At 39.4% G+C, this 21,439-nt stretch overlaps 2 protein-coding genes and 1 long non-coding RNA gene across 8 annotated transcripts; 2 read left to right on the top strand and 1 right to left on the bottom strand.

Annotated features, from left to right (window-relative positions):
- The first annotated feature begins 939 nt into the window (after positions 1-939).
- Positions 940-9,640, top strand: zgc:112083 (uncharacterized protein LOC550461 homolog). 3 transcript variants are annotated; one of them, XM_031296447.2, is made up of 10 exons: positions 940-1,082; positions 1,612-1,805; positions 4,440-4,666; positions 4,748-4,859; positions 4,952-5,104; positions 5,200-5,274; positions 5,976-6,096; positions 7,884-8,022; positions 8,109-8,233; positions 9,001-9,640. In XM_031296447.2, exons 2-10 carry the CDS (start codon positions 1,655-1,657, stop codon positions 9,431-9,433), a joined length of 1,536 nt encoding a protein of 511 aa, XP_031152307.1. In that variant the 5' UTR covers positions 940-1,082; positions 1,612-1,654; the 3' UTR covers positions 9,434-9,640. The 3 variants fall into 3 exon arrangements, with proteins under 3 accessions (XP_031152307.1, XP_031152308.1, XP_031152310.1); XM_031296448.2 differs by having other exon boundaries at positions 981-1,047; positions 1,613-1,805; XM_031296450.2 differs by lacking the exon at positions 940-1,082 and adding an exon at positions 1,116-1,133.
- A 103-nt stretch (positions 9,641-9,743) lies between these two features.
- Positions 9,744-13,005, top strand: LOC118495091. The gene is made up of 3 exons (XR_004897415.1): positions 9,744-10,984; positions 12,696-12,760; positions 12,829-13,005. It is a non-coding gene; the product is annotated as an uncharacterized LOC118495091 (long non-coding RNA).
- LOC116047567 lies at positions 12,092-17,387 on the bottom strand. Of its 4 annotated transcripts, none has more exons than XM_036001463.1 (7): positions 17,117-17,387; positions 15,346-15,558; positions 14,121-14,258; positions 13,879-13,953; positions 13,656-13,724; positions 13,096-13,219; positions 12,092-13,003 (listed from the first exon to the last, which is right to left on the bottom strand). In XM_036001463.1, the coding sequence occupies exons 3-7, from the start codon at positions 14,211-14,213 to the stop codon at positions 12,123-12,125; spliced, it is 1,242 nt and encodes a 413-aa protein (XP_035857356.1). In that variant the 5' UTR covers positions 14,214-14,258; positions 15,346-15,558; positions 17,117-17,387; the 3' UTR covers positions 12,092-12,122. The 4 variants fall into 4 exon arrangements, with proteins under 4 accessions (XP_035857356.1, XP_035857358.1, XP_035857357.1 ...); XM_036001465.1 differs by having other exon boundaries at positions 14,121-14,255; XM_036001464.1 differs by lacking the exon at positions 17,117-17,387 and adding an exon at positions 17,044-17,060.
- Positions 17,388-21,439: the final 4,052 nt, after the last annotated feature.

The raw sequence follows: 21,439 nt of genomic DNA, 5'->3' as shown, positions 1-21,439 counted from the left end.
CAGTTCTGAGCTCGACGACTACCTGCTCCTGTTTTACAATGCACCATTTTTTCCAAAGTTGGTCTAACTCCATCAAATCCTTGTTTTTCAATTTGATAGAATTGACCTCCTCCTGCCAGGCCTGTCTCATTCTCTTGTTCTCCTCTTTAATGGATGCATTGAACCGGTTGAACTCTGAACTCCAGTGGCTTTTGAGTGACTCTGTGAGATTTTTTTCTTTGAAGGCGGATCTCTTCATCTTTCTCTCGCTCCTTGAGTTTCCTGTCCTTCTGTAAGTTTTTCCTTATTGTTCTTTCTGACTGTAGAGCCTTCAAGGTTTTCCCTTTCTCCTCCACCAGGCCAGCATTCACTGAGACCAGCTCTTCGTTTTGTTTTTGGACCTCCAGAAGGGCTTTTCTCGGGTCCTCAAGCTGTGCGCTGGGAGTTTCGGGAACGATGGACGCCATGATAGCTACAAAAAAATATTTCTGAAGATATTTTAAAGATATTTCTTGAGGTACTGGAGTATTTTGTAGTATTATTGCTGTATTGCAGTTTAGTACAAAAGTGTTTAAGTTTTGAGCTCTGTTCCAACAAAGATGTGTCTCTTAATGGAGGACACATTTAATCACATATATAATAAATAATCACACATCCTGCCATGACATTCTATGCCTTTGATCACAGAATAAAGTGTGTGTGTGTGTGTGTGTGTGTGTGTGTGTGTGTGTGTGTGTGTGTGTGCAGCATGGACTGTAAAGTAGGCTATAGACTACATAAACACACAAAACTGGCCAAACCAGGGGTATATACACAGTTAATAATAATATAATAATAATTTTAATAATAATAATTAGAAGAAGAAGAAGAAGTAATACCAATAATTTACAATACAAAAGAAATTTATCAAACACATAATTAGTTTTAATTGCAATTTAATTTAATTGGTCTCTGCAGGTCTTGATTTAAAAAAAGAGGACGAAGAAGACCAACTTCCGTTAGTTTGGCAGTGACCGGAAATAAACAAAACCAGACAAGCTCAGAGGAGGGAAGGAGAGGTAGCTCAGATAACAGAGCTCCTGCAGCAAGTGACATTAATACTCGTAAGAAGCATTTACGAAACTCCGTGTATCCTAAGTGTCGGAAACATTAGTGTGGGTTTACAAATTCCCCATTAAGATGTCAAACGGTTAAAACATTATGACAAACGTTAGCTGATTGGGAAATGTCCGACAGAGTTACATTACAAACCTGTGACAGGTTCAGCGTTAGCTAGACTGTTAGCCAAACTATTATAACGTTACTATGAACACGTACTAAGCTAGAGATAATGAGCAGTTAGCTAGTTATTGGTTTCGTTAACGAGTAAACAGTCGGAAATGAAAACGCTTGCAAATATTGTAGTTGTGTGTAACCCTCAGCCGATAACTTTCCAGCTAACTAGAGCTAACGTCGGTTGAAACATTTGTTTAAGTGAGTTAGCCTGTGTTTAAATTTCCAGCCACCTCTAGCTAGCATTATATGCTAACAAGTGAAATCGCCACTTAGCTAAGGTAACGTTATTGTAGCCCGCCGTCTATTTTTTTTTTTTTTTATCTCTGTTAAAATGTCGCTGTATGTTTTTCTGTTTAGGTGGTGTGGATTGTATGTTGCTGAGCACGCAGTGATCGCCATCATGATGACAACCAAGAGACTAGACAATTTTGAGGTGGTGTGTGAGTGGGCTTCATGCAACTTCAAGGGCCGCACCATGGAGGAGCTGAGCGATCATATGTCACTGCATTTAAATGACTACCTGGGAGACAACGATGCCTTAGAAGAGCTGGGTGAGTGAGGAGGATACAATACAAACAGCAGGCTATGGGTCACTTGTAGGGCTGAAAGATATGACCTGAAATCAAAATGACAGTTGTTCAGTCATTCTAACCTTTGTGTAGTCAGGGCATCTAGCTAATTGACATAAATATCTGATTTGCACAAGAGACTATAGCACAGTAGAATAAATAAGTACAGTAAAGATACCTAAAAGTAGTGGGATATCAAGATTTAGCCAATCATGGGATCTCATCTGTGATCTGTGAAGATGTGGCACACAGAGGCCCCTTAAGCAAGAGACATTTAAAAATGTTAGTGTGTAGTTCTCTTGTTGTTTCCAATGATGACTACAATGTTTATCTCCTGTAATGGGATAGCACGGCACAGACATGCTGTGATCAAGTATGTGATTTTTATGTCTGTACTTTTTCTTGCCGATTAGAGATGGGGGGAAAAATCGATTCTTAGATGCATCGCGATTCTCTTTTTGAAAGATTATATCCAGTGCTTAATTTGTAAAGTGGGAGGTCCCGGAGCACAGAGGGGGGGGGTGGATCCGGCGACTCAAAACGGGGGTTGGAGGTAACGGAACGGAAAAAAAATGACACTGCCTACGTAGCTTCTCTGACTAAAAAAACCTAAACAACGTTTTTTAACAATGTTTATTTTTATTTTAGAACATGCACTGCATCGGTGCGAAATGTAAAAAAAACCGATTGTTTTTACAAGCAGCAATTATCCATCGGACTATTCAATTAACCAAAAAAACCACCGTGGTCTCCACATTCTTGATCGGCAGAAACGTTTTTTGCTCATTTGGGATCTGACTGGCCAGCGTATTTGAAAAAGTTAAGCAAACTTTGATGAAATTTGGTGAAATGAGACTGTAACAGCAGTCTCAACCAGCACAAGCGCTTGTGTCACTTGAAGAGCAGCGCCGTGCTGTTGAAGTGCCTCCCATCCCTCCGTCCCTCTCACCCTGAAAGTTCACCTCAAAACGCATCGAAAATGCTAACACAAGATTTTTGTGGAACTCCAATGGGGAATAAAGACTAACAAGACAGATAACAACATTAAACACTACACAAACAGTAATTTATTTTTTTCATTTAGGCGATTCATTTTTCATGGTGACACAGGAGGTGTCCAATAAAAAAGGTTCCGGATCCAACGTCGGAGGTGCCGGAACATGTTCTGACGTGTTCCGGCTCAAATTAAGCCCTGATTATATCTCAATGCAGAAATTTCACTAAACGGAAATTAACCCTGACCACACTTGCTTATAAGCATATGGTCAAAGTACTCAGGGTCTTATGATGGAGGATAACTGAGATTTGTGTTATTTTTTCTTTATTTTTTTCCTTATTTACAATATACCAGTATTTGAGTGCCTTAACTCTTACAGTAAGGATTAGGGCCAATGAGTTGAACATTTACATTTTTCAAAATAAGTGGAGAAAAAGAAAACACTGTCTGCATTTACACCCATAATGTAAGTTATGTCTAACTAAACAAAAAGATAATGGAAGTAAATTCACCTGTTTATTTTAATTATGGATCATCACACATTTGCTATGTTCTAAAAGTAGCAAGTTCTGACACAGTGAGAAAAAATAAATCATGTATAGAAATAAATCTTTTTGACGCGTTGATAATCGTTTTATTATCGCATCGTATTCCTCAGAATCAAATCGTGCTGTGCCTAGAGATTCACACCCCTATTGGCCATGCACTGCGTGGCACTCGGGGGATCAAACTAATTCCTTGTGTTTTCTCTGGAAGCAACTACTATTTTCTGCCCATATGACTGACAAGGCACCTCCAGCGGTTTCTCCAACGTTTGAGGGAAGTTCTCTGTTTGAGTTAGACAGGAGCATTGCTGACTTCATTTTCTCTGCTATGAATGAAGCCACACAAAGGACACGAGTACACACTGAATGACAGTGACACTGGTTTAGATGTTGTTGGACTTTCAGATGCATTAGAGGACTAGGCAACAGCTAGTTTGAAGGAATCTACTGAGAATACTGATATTGCGTATATTAGTTTGGTTAAAGGTTTGTGTTGTTAAATGTTCAGTTTATTACCCAGCCCTACTTAAGGCCGTTTTATGCTTCTGCGGAGGCTCCACGCAGAGCTTTCGCCGTAGCCTACGTAAGTGGCCTGATGTTTATACTTGTGCGCTGTTGTGCGCGTCGAGCCGGCATGTGTGTGTGTGGGGGGAGTGTGTGGGAGAGGGAGAAGTGAGAGAGTGACGGCGATTAGCTTCGGAGCGAGCATTGACTCTAGAGTCATACTGAGAGAAACAAAGTGTCTCCCCTGTGCTTTCTGACCACGGTGAGACATCTTTAGCAGGAAAAGTTAACCCTCTCCTTGATTTCATGTTGTTTATGGAGAAGGAGAACCAGGAAATAGGTCGGGGGGGAAATGCAACACTGCCAAGCCATGGCCGAGAGACGTGCATCAGAGGTGCACGTCAGGCTACGGCGTAGGATCCGGCGTAGATGCAGAGGGCCTGCGGGGGTATGCCGTCGATTCGACGCAGAAGCATAACACAGCCTTTAGTCAAACCCAGTATACTCCCTGTGCATTCTGTAATAACTGTCCTTTCTTCATTGCAATAATTACTCCTTCCCTCCCTTTAGAGGAGTATGCTTGTCTCTGGAATGGATGTGAATTTGTATCCATGGGTAGCCCTGTGGAGCTGGAGGTCCATGCCTACTTCCACAACTACCACGGTAAGCTCAAGTTCGTCGGGTCACAGCTGCTCAAGTCCCGCCCTGATCTGCCCAGCTGCAACCAAGGCTTGCACAGCAACAACCTGGTTCCTGAAGGATCAGATGGATACGTTTGCCAGTGGGAGCATTGTGATGTAGGTATTTTTAAATAATCATCTGTATCAAATGACTGGCTGCACCATTATTATAGAATTTATCTTTTTGTCCTTCTATAGAGTACATTTAACAATCCTGAGTGGTTCTACCGACATGTGGACAATCACGTTGAAAGTGCTGAGCCGCAATCTTTCCAACAACATCAGCTGGCTCTCTTCTGCCCCTGGTCAGGTACGACTGAGTAAGAGGAAGTCAAAGAGACGGTCCTGGTATGTCTATCTTCATGTCTAACCTTATCTATACTTAATGTTTTTTTATCATAGGCTGCGATGCTTTCTTCAAAATCAGATACCGTTTGAGAGAACACATGCGGAGCCACACTCAGGAGAGACTCGTAGCGTGTCCTACATGTGGCAGCATGTTCTCCAGCAACACCAAGTTGTTTGACCACCTACACAGACAGGCTGAGCCAGTAGGTGAGAAGGACACTTGATTTTTCTAGGATGCTGCTGCGCTAAATATATTGCTTAAATTCTGACTTATGTACATTCACCTCATCTCATTTGAGCAGAGTCTCTGGTGTGTGAACATTGTGGCAAAGCTTTTTCCAGCGAGAGGCTTTTGAGGGATCACGTTCGTCAACATGGTAATCATTTTCTACAATTCTAATCTTAAATTCTTGTTACATTAACATTTTCAGGAATGCTTTGGTCAGATCTTAGTGAAGACTCATTACTGTCTTTTTGACAGTGTGATGATGAGCTAATTTCTTATCACTATTTGAAATGTGTAGTGTTACATCCATTGTAACTATTGCGTTATGTTAAAGTAGATGGAAACTATGATGGCTTATTAGTGCCTCTGTAGGTAAAAAAAAATAAAGTGTGTGTAAAAATAAAAATTACGGATCCGGGGAAGGGGAATAATATTCAGAGAAAAAAACTCAGAATTTACAAAATAAGAAGTTGTACATTTACAAGAAACAATTACATTTACTAAAGAAAAACTTAGAAATATTTTGTTTTTATTGTCAAGGATCCACATTATTATATATTTTTTAATCTACAAAGGGCCTAATACACTGTCGTAGGAAACAGTAACATTTTCATTATACATTTTTTCGGTCCTGATCAGATTGTCATTATGGCTGTTGATCGTATTATTGTTAAAGATTGAAGGAGGTGTTTACTCACTAATCGTGCATGGAAAAATGTTTTTCAGTAAGGCAGTTTAGGCCGTAATGCAGTCCAGTCCATTTAGATGCTCATCAAAATCATATTGCCATCCAGTTAGTTATGTTCGGACTGGCAGGTTATATTTAATAATTACTTTTTCTTTTCCTCGCAGTGAATCAGGTGAAGTGTCCCTTCTGTGACATGACCTGCACCACTTTGGCAGCTCTGAAGATCCACATCAGGTTCCGCCACTGTGATGAGCGGCCCTTCCCATGTGACTTCTGCGACAAAAGGTAGACCTTCAAAACAGCCCCTTTTTAAAGGTGCAAAATGTAATACTGACAGCTAGTGCTAAATAGTTACTGCAGTACAATTTCAAAATACTGGAGAGAGTCGTCTCCCCTGCCCCCTCCTCCCCAGACTCGAAGTTCACAGAGGTTTCCAGGCTGAGACCACAGCATCCATGTTGCTAGACGCTTGTCTCACATAGCCAGACATTACTTCACAGCACAAGCTAACGTTAGATGCTGGCTATATTGACAGTCATAAAAGCCGTGCTCACGCGGAGCTCTGTAACCAATTGACAGACACACTTTTTCGGCTTAGAATTACGGTAGGAACCGCTAAAAATAACACTACCTTGCCGTCCTCTCCACCCGACTGAACACACTTTATTGGCTTAGAATTACAGCAACAGTCGCTAAACACACTGCAAACTCAATGTCCTCTCTTCTCGATTTACAGCCCCCCTCTCTTGGCTTAAAATAATTCACCGTTATCGGCTACGGCCGCTGAACAGGCTACACGTTGTAAACAGCCATGGCCCGCTTGCCTGGTCCTCCGGTAACTTTAGCAGTTAGCAGGGTTAGCATGGCGGCGTTAGCCAGGACCAGTCAGGATCACTTTACTGGCTGTGTCTCAATTTGTTTTTGCGAGTAACCAACTCGGGTACTCTAGCTATATAATTCAGTGTGAGTACATAAATGTTGAAATGACATAAAATGTCCGTCCCTTGTAGCCGTGATAAATTAGTTTGAAGCTAATGCTTACCTGTTCAGGAGGTAATTAGCCAACTCAGCATCCTTTTGGGCTCTAAGCTGTCTCCATCTTTCAAATACATCTCTGATATTTCCCCGGGGTTCGTTACGTCTCTTGTCACGCAACTGTTAGAAACATGCCGTTTTATTTTTTTAGGTCGGGTAGAATCTATCTCCGTTGATCCCGTTTTTTTGCTGCTTTCATGGCTGTACTAACGTTACAGCTGTAGCGTGCTGGGTTTTACGTTTCTACAGGTATATCTGGCTACCCAGCCTGGCTGTCAAACTGGGCAGTTGATAACAACACACAGGCCAAAACACAAACAGAAATTCCGTCACAGAGCGGAAATTTCAAAGGAGAAAATACTGGCATTATACATTGTAGTATTTCAACTTAGCATGTTTCCTTAATATCTGATGACGCATTGGGGTCATTTTTGGATTTATTACAGTAACTATATTACATATTGGCCCTTTAATATCTTCTCCATATACAAACAGGAGCTTTACCTTAAAACTACCAAAATATGGCCTTATGAAGGCATCTCCTTACCGCTACCCTTTCATTGGATTACCAAACAATGGAAAAACCTTTTAGTAATTTATTAATTCAACATTTTGTAGTAATTGCCTGTGTATGTACTGTAAGGGTCTCTGGTATGTATTTTAACTAATTTGATTTGCAGAAAAATCATGGTTAATATGTTTCAAAATATAAATATTGTTAGTAATCATAACGTAATTAGAATGTAACCTTTGTGTAAAGTTGTATTTAAAGACTGTAAACTTCTGTTGTCGTGTGTGTGTGTGTGTGTGTGTGTGTGTGTGTGTGTGTGTGTGTATATATATATATATGTATATATATATATATATGTTATATGTATATATATATATATATATGTTATATGTATATATATATATAATGTATGTATGTATGTATGTATGTATATATATGTGTGTGTGTATATATATATATATATATATATATATATGTATGTTATATGTATGTATGTATGTATGTATGTATATATATATGTTTGCAGATTTAAGAACCAGCGCGATCTACAAAAGCACACAGAGGTTCACAACGAGGGCACTGTGTATCACTGTACGGTGGAGGGTTGTGATTATTCGTGTCACACATTCCAAACCATGAGCCACCACTACAAGAGAGTACACGAGGTTTGTTAGATCGTCAACCTGCTGTAATCTTGTTGACTGTTAATGACGCTTTCTTGTTAACATCATCACGTGATATTTGCCAACAGGTCGGGGGGATGTCCAAATATAAATGCCATATCTGTGATAAGGTCTTCTCCTGGTGTTACACTCTCACACTTCACCTTCGCAAGAAGCATGAGCTGAAATGGCCCTCTGGACATTCCCGCTTTAGGTACGTCACAACAGCCAATTACCAATGAACAGTGGTGGAGGAAGTATTCAGATCCTTTACTTAAGTAAAGTACTAATACCACACTGTAAAAATGCATTGAAAATGTTCCTTAAGTAAAAGTATGTTAAGGCCTGGACACACAGAGCCGATAATCGGCCGTTGGACAGTCTGGCGAGGTCAGTGACTCGAGTTTGACACTTTGGTGTGTTCCGAGGCACTTTTTTGACCAATTTGGTGAGACTGATCAGCCCAACTGCCTTTTCTGCCGACGTTTGGGCGTCGGCTCTGTGTGTCTGGGCCTTTAGTATCATCAGGAAAATGTACTTAAAGTATTACAAGTAAAAGCACTCAATGCAGAAAAATCCTAACATTTTAGAAACTGGAAACTATAAAAACAGTTATGTGGTTAATCATTTCAGCTGGACTTGTATGCCTGTATATTGTTGGGTAGTTTCATTTTTAATAAAACATCGTATTTTATAAACTACATGTGTAAAAAAGTACGATATTTCTCTGAAGTGTAGTGGAGTAGAAGTAGAAAGTGGCATGAAAAGAAAAGACAAGTAAAGTACTTAAAAATTTTACTTAAGTACAGTACTTGAGTAAATGTACTTAGTGACATTCCACCACTGTCAATGAAACAATTTCCCAGTTCCACTCTCCTTCTCAGCCCTCAGGGGTGCATCAAATGTAATTCAAGTAATAATTAATAAAGACTGAAATAATAAATATGTTATACGTGTTCGTTTCATGTGCTTTCTTCATAGATACAGGAAGGATGTAGACGGCTTCCTAAAAGTAAACATGGTGCGGTTTGAGACCGTGGAAGTGACGAAGGAGATCATGAAGAACATGGCCAAAAAGCCACAAAGCCTTCGGAAAAGCCAGAGAACCAGCAGCCGGAACAAGAGGGCTGCGGTCGCGCCAGAGAGCGGCCGAAGCTCTCCCGCAGGATCCTCCTCGCCCTCCTCCAGCTCCTCGTCCTCGTACTCCTCAGAGCTCTCTGGAGGTGAGGACGTTTCATCCCAGCCCAGCCCCAGAGGCAGTGACTCTCCTGTGTACTGTGTCATGAGCACCATCCCTCACATTGAGGAGGAGGCTGGAGGATTATCGCAGGAGGACTGCGATGGCAGTGGGACATCTGGAGCAGTCCAGGCCCTGACGGAGGTGGCGAGGGGTCTGGGCATGGACGTGGTGTGATTCCTCCTCGCTGCACTGCACCATGCATCCATCACAGGCACTCTTGTAACTGTTCTGCAATGACATTGATTTGCCTCTTGTATTTTTGCTGTGTAGCTGCCAGTGAAGACTGGAACAGTTTTTTTTTAGAGTGGTGTTACATTGAGATGGTTATCTCTGCACTGGTTTTGGAGACGACATTTTCATTATAGCCACTCTTATTAACTCTAATGCCTCAGCTTGGCTTTGTGACGTCGCTTGTCTATGGGATTGCCTGTTAATCCTGTTAATGTATATTAATTAATTATATTATTATTAATTAATATTAATTATCTGACAAAGCTTACATGAATGAGATGAGTTGAAAGCACTACGAAGCTAGTTCTATGAAAAGTTGTTCTTTACACACCACGTTTCATTGTCCGTGATATTTCCATGATGTTGCCTGACAGACATTATTTTTTAGCGTAGCCTTGGAATGACGCTTAATTTTATTGTTACAATACATTTTTGATACAAACGTAAGCTTTTCTTGTTTGTTTTCTTTTATTTTCTTAGTCACACTTTCTGTTGGGATGGCAATGTTGATCGGTCAGTCGATTCAGCACTTCCACATTTGATATAGGCTGTCCTGACTTTTCATCTAGCACCATCATCAGATAAAAAATTTAATTTGTCCAATACATTCGTTTATGACCAAATACTTGCAAAGCTAACGACATTCCCATCAGCTTCAGCTGCGCTTTGCGTTTACTGTCAATTAGCTAATTTTAGCATGCTAATGTGCTAAGCTAAGATGGTGATGTGTAAGGTTGACCCCATCAACAATCAACCAGCTACATTTAATTTTTTTTTTACTTTTTCTTCCTCCAAACATGAGCATTGATATCACCTGACCAATTAAAAAAAAGCAACCACATATTTAATTTAAAAAAAAATAATAATTTAATGAGGAAATTATTACAGTGTAAGTATGGCTATACAGTTGCAAAAAAACATCAATGTCAATTTTTAAGACCACCATGCTTTAGTATGAATCTTAGTTGCCTAATTAAAGCAATTCTAGTGCAAAGAGTATCGTTTGTTAATACTGGAGACATAATCAAAAGCTTCCCACTTTCGCTGTTTTTTTCATATCTGGGAGTTCTATTGAATTAAAGCAATGGGAATAGCTGATCTCCTTATCTGTCAAACAGACCGATTTCACTATTAACCGCGCTTTAAAACATTACGGTTAATCGTAAACGCTCCGCTACACCGAGTGTTGACTGGCTGCATATTTTGTGTTTCATGTTTTTTTTCTTTTTCTTTTACTGTCTATGGTTATGTGTAGCAGTGTGTGCAGTTCTTATTAAACCTCCTTGACAACATAAACGTTCACTTTTGCGCACACGGTCCGGTCACCGCGAGTATTGACTGTCAGAGTGATATACAACTCCCCGTGGAAGGATAACTTACTGCTGCAATTTTTTAACGTTAAATAAAGTTAGCAAACACCAGGAAAACACAGAGCAGAGCCAGCCCCTGACTTCAGGACAGCTGCAGCTGCAACGGGGAATTCAACCCAAGTTGGTAAGCTTGCTAGCGACTTTATTGTTTGTTAACGTTGTTAATTTGTTACCTTGTTAACGTTACCACCAGTTAGTTAACGTTGGCCTGTTAAATATATAAATAATAATAATAAATTGAATTTGTATAGCACTTTTGATGGACTCAAAGTCGCTAATGTTAACGGTAACGTTACAGTTAACAGCTAACGAGTCAGGAGCCGACGTTTGCATTTACAGTGAGTGTACTGATGAAAACGTTACGTTAAGAGGCAACACTCTAACAGCTCAAACATGTCACTGACGTTACCACTTAACGTTACTTACTTAGCTACTCCTCTTTATCCCCTATCGCAGGGTTCAAAATTAACTTTTTCGTCCACCAGCCACTTTAATAGATTACCATTGTTTTTTTGGCTGGTGACTGAAGCATATCTACCAGCTACTTGCATATTTTACCAGCATTTGGCTGGTAAATGGTGCTAATTTTGAACCCTGGACATAAGACTGCAAAGAGATCTCTCCATCGCATTTATTCCTTGGCAACATGCTGCGAATCTCCCTGTGACAGGTGCATCTTGTCTAGCAGCTCTTTTACAAACACCAGCTAGCAGGGCCGTTTCTACATTTTGAGGGCCAAAAGGACCGCACTGTTGTTGCCAACGTGGCCTTTGTTTGTGGTGTGACTGATTCACCTCTGGTCTATTCTTTTCAGATGAATTTAAATAAAAAGGTTGATGATTGATCATATAATCATTTTCAAAACATTCAAAACTGTTACTGTGTTATTTCTGTTTCTGTCAAAAGGCAGCAATAAATAACACATTAAAATCTAGAGTGTTCATGTAAAAAGGTTATTGTTTGGGCTTTTTATGGCCTTTAATCTACAGGATAGCTTGAAGACAGGAAAAGGGAGAGAGAGGAGGGACGACATGCAGCAAAGGGCCGCAGGTCGGATTCAAACTGGGGCCGCTTCCAAGGCCTCAGCCTACATGGGGCGCACACTCTACTGGGTGAGCTGGATGGCCACCCTGAGAATGTTCATGTAATTTTATACATTAGCAGTGAAATTAATTAATGCATAATAATCGTGAAACAGTGATTATTTTTCAGACTATAATCATACCAACAAAATCTGTAATCATTGCATCCCTACTGGAGACTCAGGGCCACATGTAGGATGTTGCCAGATAGCCAGGATGGTGGAGGTGATAGTTCTCGTGGCGTGAGTGTAGAAATTCCCTCCCTCTAAGGTAAATTGCCTTCTGCGGTCTCAAAGCATAAGGGTAGTAAAAAGGTGGTGTAAAGAAACCTTGAAAAGCCTCTTTTTGCCTCTGTGCTACATGAGGTATCCTGACCGCTTTGCAGGTATTCAAAGAATGGTCTGTTAGGGCGTTTTGTCTAGAGTGGAGATCCATTCTCTTGTGAGCGTCCCACATTGGCTCCCATGAAGCGGTTTGGTAGGGATGCATTTTATCTCCTGGATAAGAGATGAGTCCCTGGGGAGTTCTGGTAACATTACATCTACTGCTGTTAGGATGCAAGACGGATAAATCACTTATGTGTATGTGTTGCACTGGCATGGTGTGTAAAGATGGAAGTGTGTGAGTTGTACTGAATGGAGATGGATCAGTGTGCAAAGTCTTCGAAGAATCAAACTGGTCCTCTACAATTTTCTGCTTCACCCTCTTCACTTTAATGGAGCTGTCACTCTCTGGCTGCCTTTTCCTGTCAAGGGAGCCGCTGCGTCTGCCGTCAAGTTCAAGAGTCGCCGTTCGATCCCGAGATTTGTCTTTAAGAGGTAAATCCTTTGTTGTTTCAACTTGTTGGCTGCCGTGTTTCTTCTTTTTATCAAGTTTCTCTTTCCAGTGCAGGTTCGGGCGCTGTTCCAGTTTCTCCCTTTTGGTTGCACGGCTGTGGAAAGACACTGGTGAAGATGTGGAGAGGTCAGAGGGATAACGTCTGTCGAAGTGGCTTATGTTTTCTGCTGTTTTTTCTGTTTCACTCCTGACTGCAGTGCATGCACAGTGTCCACATTGAGAGTCTTAAAAAATGAGAAGCAGATCAGCTTTAATAATATGACGCATATTTTACTGTTGCTAAAGGTGTTTCATATATTGTTTGCTTTACACTCACCTATATTTAGGTGTGTGCTGGAGGGCTGGCCTGATTCCTTGTGTGGTTCTGTGTCAGGTAGACTGGTGGCCAGATACTCAGGTGTCAGTTCTCGATGGAGACTGTTGGTTTTTTGCTGCATTTTCTGTTAAATACAGTTTGTAAAGCACAAAATTAGTTTTGGAATCAGATACAAAAGTATACAAGTCACCATGACAATATGTCTTAACTAAAAGATACCAGAGTTTTCTGGAATTTTGAACTCAAAAAATGTACAATAATATTTTTCCTATGTTAAGCTCCTTAAAATTTTGTTTGTAAATGTTGCCTGTCAACTGAAAGACCTTATATAGACATGTCTAAACCGTTTGTAGTTATTAATAGGACAAATTAAAACAAATAAAAAATGCAATCATAATTTAAACATATTTTTCACATTACGGCTTCTTTTTAGATAACTAAATGAATCCCCAAATGCAGTTAAACTGATTTTAATGTCAGACACAAAATGCCTCAATTTGAAAAGAAGGCGAAATACTCTGAATCTTTCAGTTTATGTGACTAAAATTTTGATGCATCACCTTATGTTGTTTGTGGTAATAAATCTTCCATGCAATGGAGACATGCACTGCGCCCCATCTCCCTCGTTTCTGAAATAAAATGTCAAAACATTTGGCAACAAACTGTCAGAGGTGATTCACTAAATTTTGTTTAATAAAAAAAAAAAAGGAAAACAGAAGTAAGACAGTAGTTTTATTAAGCTGTATTGACATGTCAGTTTGGAGTGATGCATGCTGGACTCACCGTTGATCTGTAGGGCTTCTGTGTCACCGGAGCAAAAGAGGGCCTCGTTGTTGATCTGGGAGGGTGCGTGTTGAACTGTAGCAAGAGGTGAAAGGTAACGACTTGAAATTATTCTTGGTAGCAATTAGGACAAAATGGCCGAAATAACATTCAGGTCAGAAAGGGCTTCAGATGGAAATTGGTAAAGTTGTGAATAAAATCACTGCTAAGTCAATGTAAACATTAGTGAAACATCTCCTTACACTACTGTCCTGAGTTCCCATTGGAGCAGGTTGGATGGTCACGGATTGGTGCAGGATGGGTGTGAAGTCATGCTGGTGAGTGTGCTGATGCATGTGAAGATGTTGATGAACCAGGCTGTGCACATATGAAGCGGACTGCTGAGATAAAAAAAAAAAGTTGTTTGTTTTCAGTTCCTGAGCAGGCAGAATGGTTTACTCTTGAGCAGGCGTTTTCAAAGTCTGACACTGGATTCAGTATTCAGTTAGCTGTGGGCTACAACTTGAGCCCCCACTTTCTTTCTTGCCTATATTCAGAAAGTGGTACCTAAATGGCACCATTAAAAGTATGCTGAGCTAGTAGCTGCTCCTGTTTGCACTGTAATCTAGGATGTACAGACAACTAGAATACAGAATGTAGCTCAGCGTAAGTTCTTAAAGGAAGACTTCATATTCCTTTTTCATCACACCTAGTTGATCAGCTGTTTCTTGACGTGTCACTTGTCAGTAGTCAATCAGATTCAGCTGTGATATCAAGCTGTGTCGTTAGTTAAACCAATCAGAGTCGGGCATTTGTCACAAGCCTATCACAGCATGATATCCTGTTTTTAAATCTGCTCTCTCCTCTGCGGTTGTCAGTTGTCGTTTCATGAATAGAGAGCATCCCGCCGCCTCCCCTTCAACCACCGGACGTCTCGCCCACTTCTTCGGGTATCGTCAGTGCTTGGCTCTTGATTGGTTCCTGTACGCTACATCACCACCACCAGTGTCTGGACTCCATCGGGGGATATGTTTGGGTTCATGTACCCTTTATAACATAGCCTATGGTTTGGATGGAGTTCAATCTCCAGAGATTATATAATTCACATTTCATGTTTGTCGATACAATAAATTTGTTCATATTTACTAATGAAGTCTCTCCTGATTGAAATACAGACCCTATGAATTCTAAGCAAATTTATGGACGTTTATTGTAAGTCACACTCAATCTAAAAATATGTGTATTATGTCTGTGTGTTCAGATTTGAGTTATGACTCGGAGAAGGAGTGCCATTTCACATAGCGTCTTTGCCTGAGCCTCACGTCTCTCCCTCACAGTTTGATAACCTCTGCTCAAGAGGGGGAAAAAAAAAACCCTCTTTTGGGCAAAAATTCAGTTTTAACAGAGACATGTTGCAACTTAAACAAAACAGCAGACGATACGACAGTGATAAGTTGTTTTCATGTAAAAGAGTGTAATTGGTCATACCAGACTGTGGAGTGTGTTTTGGAGCTTGAGGAACTTGAATCAGTGGGTTTGCTCCTGGCATAAATGAGGCAGGTTGAAGGCCCACTGGTTACACTGGTCTGAAGTAATGTGTGGCTCAGTTCACTGGCAAGATGGAGCTTTTCTTGTTCAGGAGAAACTTAACCGAGCAGCCAAACATCAGCAGGTTCAGACTGTTTTTGCTTAGGGATCACCCTTATAGTCAAGACACAAACGGCACGAATCAGTGAACATTCACAGAATTATCGACACAAAAATCTTGCATCTTTTTTTATTTATTAATTTATTTTTTATTTATTTTAAGAATGCCAATACATAAACATTTGTATGACTACAAATTGTAACATATAATATACTTATCATGCAATTTGCTTTGCAAAACACATGCAGTACGAATGACGAATTAGATTTCATTACAGACTGTAATCCAATAGAGGAACCCAGCGTGCTAATCCATTTACTTAATTTAGGATCAATCCGTTCCAAGGTCACATGATTAGTAATACTGTTAGTGAGCACTGTGATATGAAGTTTATCTGTGTTGAATATAAACTAGAGAGAGGAGAGGCTACACTATGCATTTACTGTGTTGTGTATCACTCTAGCTAATGTTTGACTTGGGAAGTCTTACTGTATACAAGTCAAACACAGAGAACAGGACTTCCATAAAGGTGGTGTATCTCTTTCCTGTTTGTGAGTTACTCCTCCATCCTGCTGTTTGTGTAAGAGCCCAGATCTTAAGGCCTCAGCAATCCAATAGCCTTATCCCTCATTTCTCACAAGATTAGCTGGAGGTTACCTATCCTATGTTCTCTAAATTTCATCCATGTCAGCGTGCCACAGAAATCTCTTAATCTCATAAAGGAGCTGTTTGTAAAGGAGCTGTTTGTTAGAAGTGCAAACGACGTGAATGAGGCATCAGAGACAGCTCGCTGTGTCATCTGAGAGTACTCGCCTTCAAGACAAAACACGCTTCATCACACACCAATTCAATTCTAATACTTAAGAACGCCTTGAGATATATTGATGCCTTTTTCCTTTCTTAATGGTTCTCGGGTATCAGAAGTTAACAGATTAATTCCTATTTAACACACAACAAAATGCCAACAGATGAGTTTTACACCTCAATTTAAAGCTGCAGCTGTTGGTTTGACAAGCCGAGATATTTAAAGACTTCTTAGGCTCTGGAAATCTCTGATTTTCACAATTTAATAGATAATTTGGCAGATAACTGATTAATTGATAATGAAAATATGTGTTGTTTCCGGCCTTAAAACAGTAACAATAACAATGTAAATAGTCATGAATGGATACTGTAAATTGTTGAACATAATACCGGAGGGAAAATATATATATATCAGATAGGAGTGCACGATTCAGAAAATGTCACGATTCGATTCGATATCGATTTTTAGGCTCAAGATTCGATTCAAAAATCGATTTTCGATTCAAAAACGACGATTTTTGGAACTATGAATCGATTTGAATCGGTAGAGCTTGAATCGCCATACGAATGTGAATCAATTTTTTTGCACACCCCTAATATCAGATGTCCTTGCTTGAAAGACAATAGATATTATTTTTTAGAGCACCCCTTAAATTTACAAAGACCAAACAACCTTCTAAGCATATGAAAGAAGGTAGGAAGTAATCTAGTTTAATTTAAGCAAGCCATTTTACCTGTTTAGTCATAGTTGTTATCTGTTAATTGTTGCCAAATGAAATGCATATATATTCTAAATATGTTTCTTACCTGTGTGATGAAGCGAAGTGAATGTAAAATCTCGACTTCCTGATGTTTGAGGGTTATTTTCCGGTGAATAACATCCAGCTCCTTCAGCCTGTTTATCAGCCAGCAAAGTTAGAAGATAAAGACTTAAAAATATGTCCTTTTACTATATTTAAATATCAGCCACAATAATAGGAGAATGAATCCTGTTTTGTCATCCCTCAGCAGACCCTGAACACTGACTTCAGTTCAGCACTGCCTACCTGTGAGCTAGTGTCAGCTGTCTGTTGCCCCTTGGTCAGTTAGTCAGTGTTACTTACCAACACCAGGAAAGACCATTAACTACTCCTAATGGCTTACACTAATCCCATCAACCCCCCTAAACCCTTCTGATTCAGTTTAGAGAAAAACACGGAGGGGCTTTCAAATAGAGACGCTGGAGAGAAAATCGGACATACAAACAGAACCCCACGTCCCTAAATAATGTGCTTGTGGCAATGCCCTGTATCTAAACACTGTATTTAACCTTCTTTAAGGTTCATTTTGTTTTTAGTTTATGGTATTCTTTTTGGTAATTCTTTATACATTTTGGTATTTTAATATTTTTAGGTTATTTGACCTCTGAATTGCAAACCTTATCACTTTAAGGTGTATTATTTTTATCTTTTGTATTTATGGTACTTTGCGCATTTTCAGTGAAATATATATATATATATATATATATTGTCATCATGGGCAATGTTTCGCTACTTGACCATCCTCAGGCAAATGGTGTTACATCCTGAGAAGCCATCTTTTGTAGGAGGTGAGGCAACAACTTCCACATGAAAGGGAGGGGGTTGTATTGAAGTTTAAGCTCTATCAATAGTAATGGATATGTGAATGAATGTTATGTATTTATGCCTGATTTCTTGTGGAAGTAGTTGATTGGTGCACAAAAAACAGTCGTCTAATCATGACCCTATTATTGTTCACAATACTAAACACCACATACTGTATGCGTCCCATATATGTACCACATGTCCCTCAGTCTCTTCATCATCTCCTACATATTTTTAACAATTTCAGCCAGATCTCTGGATACAAAATGAACTGGGGAAAATCTGCACTATTGCCTCTTAATACTTCTGCCAGGCATTCAGCTACCCCATGAAACATTCCAATGGTTCAGAACCATTGGTGATTTTAGACCCTTTTTAGGGGGGCTAAATTTCATCTCAGCCCCCCTAAAATTTATGATAATATTTTTTTTATACCAATTTTAGTGCTTCAAGTTAGAGTTTGCGAAGTTGTCTGTTAGTGACACAGGACAAACAATTACAGGTTCAAAGGGCTTGAAACAGGTTTAATATCCTGTGTGTCTGTCGCCGATGCTATGCACCTGTAACCCAGTCAAGGAAAGGGTTAACAGAAATGTAGTGTCGGCCAATCGGAGGTGGTTGTGCCAGACTCCCGCCTTTGGCTGAGGCTCTATCTGATCTGTCAGAGGGAGAGCAGGAGTGTGGTTGTGAAGTTTAACGTTGGTAGTCCGACTCCCCAGAGAAGAAGTTGGTCATTTCATGGCTCAGATTAGAACCCACATTGAAACGTAAGCAACTAAAATGCGTAATACGTAAGCTGTTAGAACTTTGTGTCAAATTGGTCATTATTACTATGACTTATAAAGTGTCAGGTTTAGTTCCATCATAGTGTTAATAGTGTCAAAAAATGTTAGCTGCTGTTGTTGTTCAGTAGGTAGCTCAGAGATTATCAGCTAATGAAATTACTGATTTAGCAGGGGGTGGAGGGGGTTAACAGTTTTGCAAGGCAACGTGTCACATTCTAATTAAGGGCTGAGCCCCTCCTAAAGGTCTGATCCTAGAATCGCCCCTGTTCAGAACCTTAAATATTTGGGGGTTTCCATTCACCCGCCATTTACAAGCACTGTGTCAATTAACTACAAGAAAATGCTTGCAGAGGTAAAGACTGACCTACAAAGGTGGAGCACCTATCACCTCTCATTCCATTCACCTACCTTATTTCAGTTCTTAAAATGAATAACTGAATACGCCACAAATTTCTCTGGCACCACCCAGTGGTTTTTGGAAGGAAATACATTCTGCAGCCACCAAAGGTATATGGGGGGGAAAAAAATAAACAAACATAGACTTAAACTTGTAACCCTCCAGAGAACAAAATGTAAAGGTGGACTGGTACTCCCAAACTTCCAATGGTACTATTGGTCATTCGGGAGGATGTCCAATATCATTCACCCGGTGGAATAATAATGGTGTTCACACTCTGGATGATGTTTTTGCATCGATAAGTCTCATTCCAAGACATTCTGAAGCACTTTAACAAATCTGGGGGGGGAGGTAAGAAGAGGAGGGGGCGGGGACGGAGGGACTGTGGGAGGTTCAGTATGTTTTTGTATTGTTGCACTGTAATACAAGATTGTATGCTTAACTTCTCCCCTCTGTGAATTAAGTTTATAACCACGCCCCTGTATTCTTACCTGTAAGAACCAATCAAAATTGTATCACAAAAGATTTTTTATTTTACACAGACTAATTTTTTTCAGACACATCAGGTTATTTTGAGCAGCTCTGAAATTACATTATCGAAATTTGAAAAAATATAGCAATATTCCAGACACCTAATAAAGCAATTATTTAAATTGCTTTATTTGTATTATTATTTATACTGTATGTAATACTATGTTTATTACATTTTCAGAAGCAATATTCATAGTTTAGATATTCATATCACACAACAACAAATACTTTATATTTCACTATCTTTGAATGACAAGACTATTGCTGTGTCCTAGTTCCATAATAGCAATTATGCAATAATGTACCAATGGACATTGTTCAGACTACAGCCACAACTTGGTTTTCCAAGTGTTTTCTGGAGTTAAAATTTTTTGCAGCAGTGAGCAGCTCCTCCATTTCCTTTGTGTGTTGCATTGTGAGGCATAATAGTGTCTATTAAAAGCACAGAACTCATTTGTAGTATGGAACTGGGACACAGCTGATGTTTTGTTGTACACAAGTATAATGGCAATACATTTCAATTGACTTGGACTGTCATAGCTTTCTCTATGCACATAGCCTTGTTATACACTACAGAACCCTGAATTCAGTTAATGTAATGCCTCATTTTCACATTGCTTTTGAAGAATAAAGGACAGGTTGATAAAATATGAATACAATATGACTTAAATCAGCAGTTCACCAACTTGATAATTAATTTCAGAATTAATCAATTTAAAGTTAGGATAGATAGATACGCTTTGTTGTCCCTTATGTTGTAACGTATGTTCCTGTTTCACATGGATATACATGATATACATGCAGAAAGATGCAATTAATGTTGTTGAGCATCAACAACATTTAGGGGTTACCTTTAGTTTAATTCAAGATCAGACTGTTTATTTTACCGTTTAAAGGAACTTATTCCACTAACATTTTACTTTTCTACTACTAAAATCAGTTTGCTGCTTTCAAACGTATCAACTCCCAACATAGCTTGAATGTTTGGGTTTCCTGATGAGATGCTTTAAAATAGATTCTTTGAGTTCTCGATCTGGCTTAAGCTTATAATTGTCCTGGAATCACCCCAGACAAATTGGGCTACCCTTCAATTGGATCCCATTAGACAGAACATAAGACGGTGATTGGATGAGGACATGTTCTTCTTGATTAGCTAATTCCATTCTCACTAACCATCCAAATCCTGTTAGTATGGGCAGGAACAGTGTTCACCCGTCCATGACCCATTACCCCCTAAAACCCGCAATCCACTTATGTGCTAAGACTTATAAATAAAGCAGTTTCTTCAACAATAAGTTATTGTAGACTCATTTTGGGCATACTCATCTATTAAAATGTTGTATAATAATAATAATAATAATAATAATAATACTACTGTATCTGTAGTATGATCATGCAAATATGAAGTGGTAAGAAAAGTAATATTGCTCTCTTTCTGAAGAAGCGGATGCCAAGACAGGACCGCCCAGTGTTTAACTTAACCATTATTGGCTGACAGATTCAACCATTTTAAAACCATTATTACTTGTATCTTTAAAGTTTTAAGGAGAGTATTCTTTTTTCAGAGTCTGACATATGTATTTTCTTATTGTTGTGCCGAATTTAAAATGGATCACTTTCATAGCATGATCGCTTTATGTCTTCATCCTTATTTCAAATGGAAATTTTATACATCTGTATAATTCAGCATAGAACATGTTCTGTCACTACGCTGAACTGAAGAATCTGTGAGGTTAAAAGGGGAACATCACTGATTGTACATGTGAAAGTAAGTTTACTGCACAGGGAGCACTGCATTCTGGGAGGACTTTTT

This window comes from Sander lucioperca, chromosome 5 (assembly GCF_008315115.2).
Source record: "Sander lucioperca isolate FBNREF2018 chromosome 5, SLUC_FBN_1.2, whole genome shotgun sequence".
NCBI classification, from domain to species: domain Eukaryota; kingdom Metazoa; phylum Chordata; class Actinopteri; order Perciformes; family Percidae; genus Sander; species Sander lucioperca.
The sequence above is the reverse complement of the archived record's forward strand: the minus strand, read 5'-3'. Positions and strand labels throughout refer to the sequence as shown.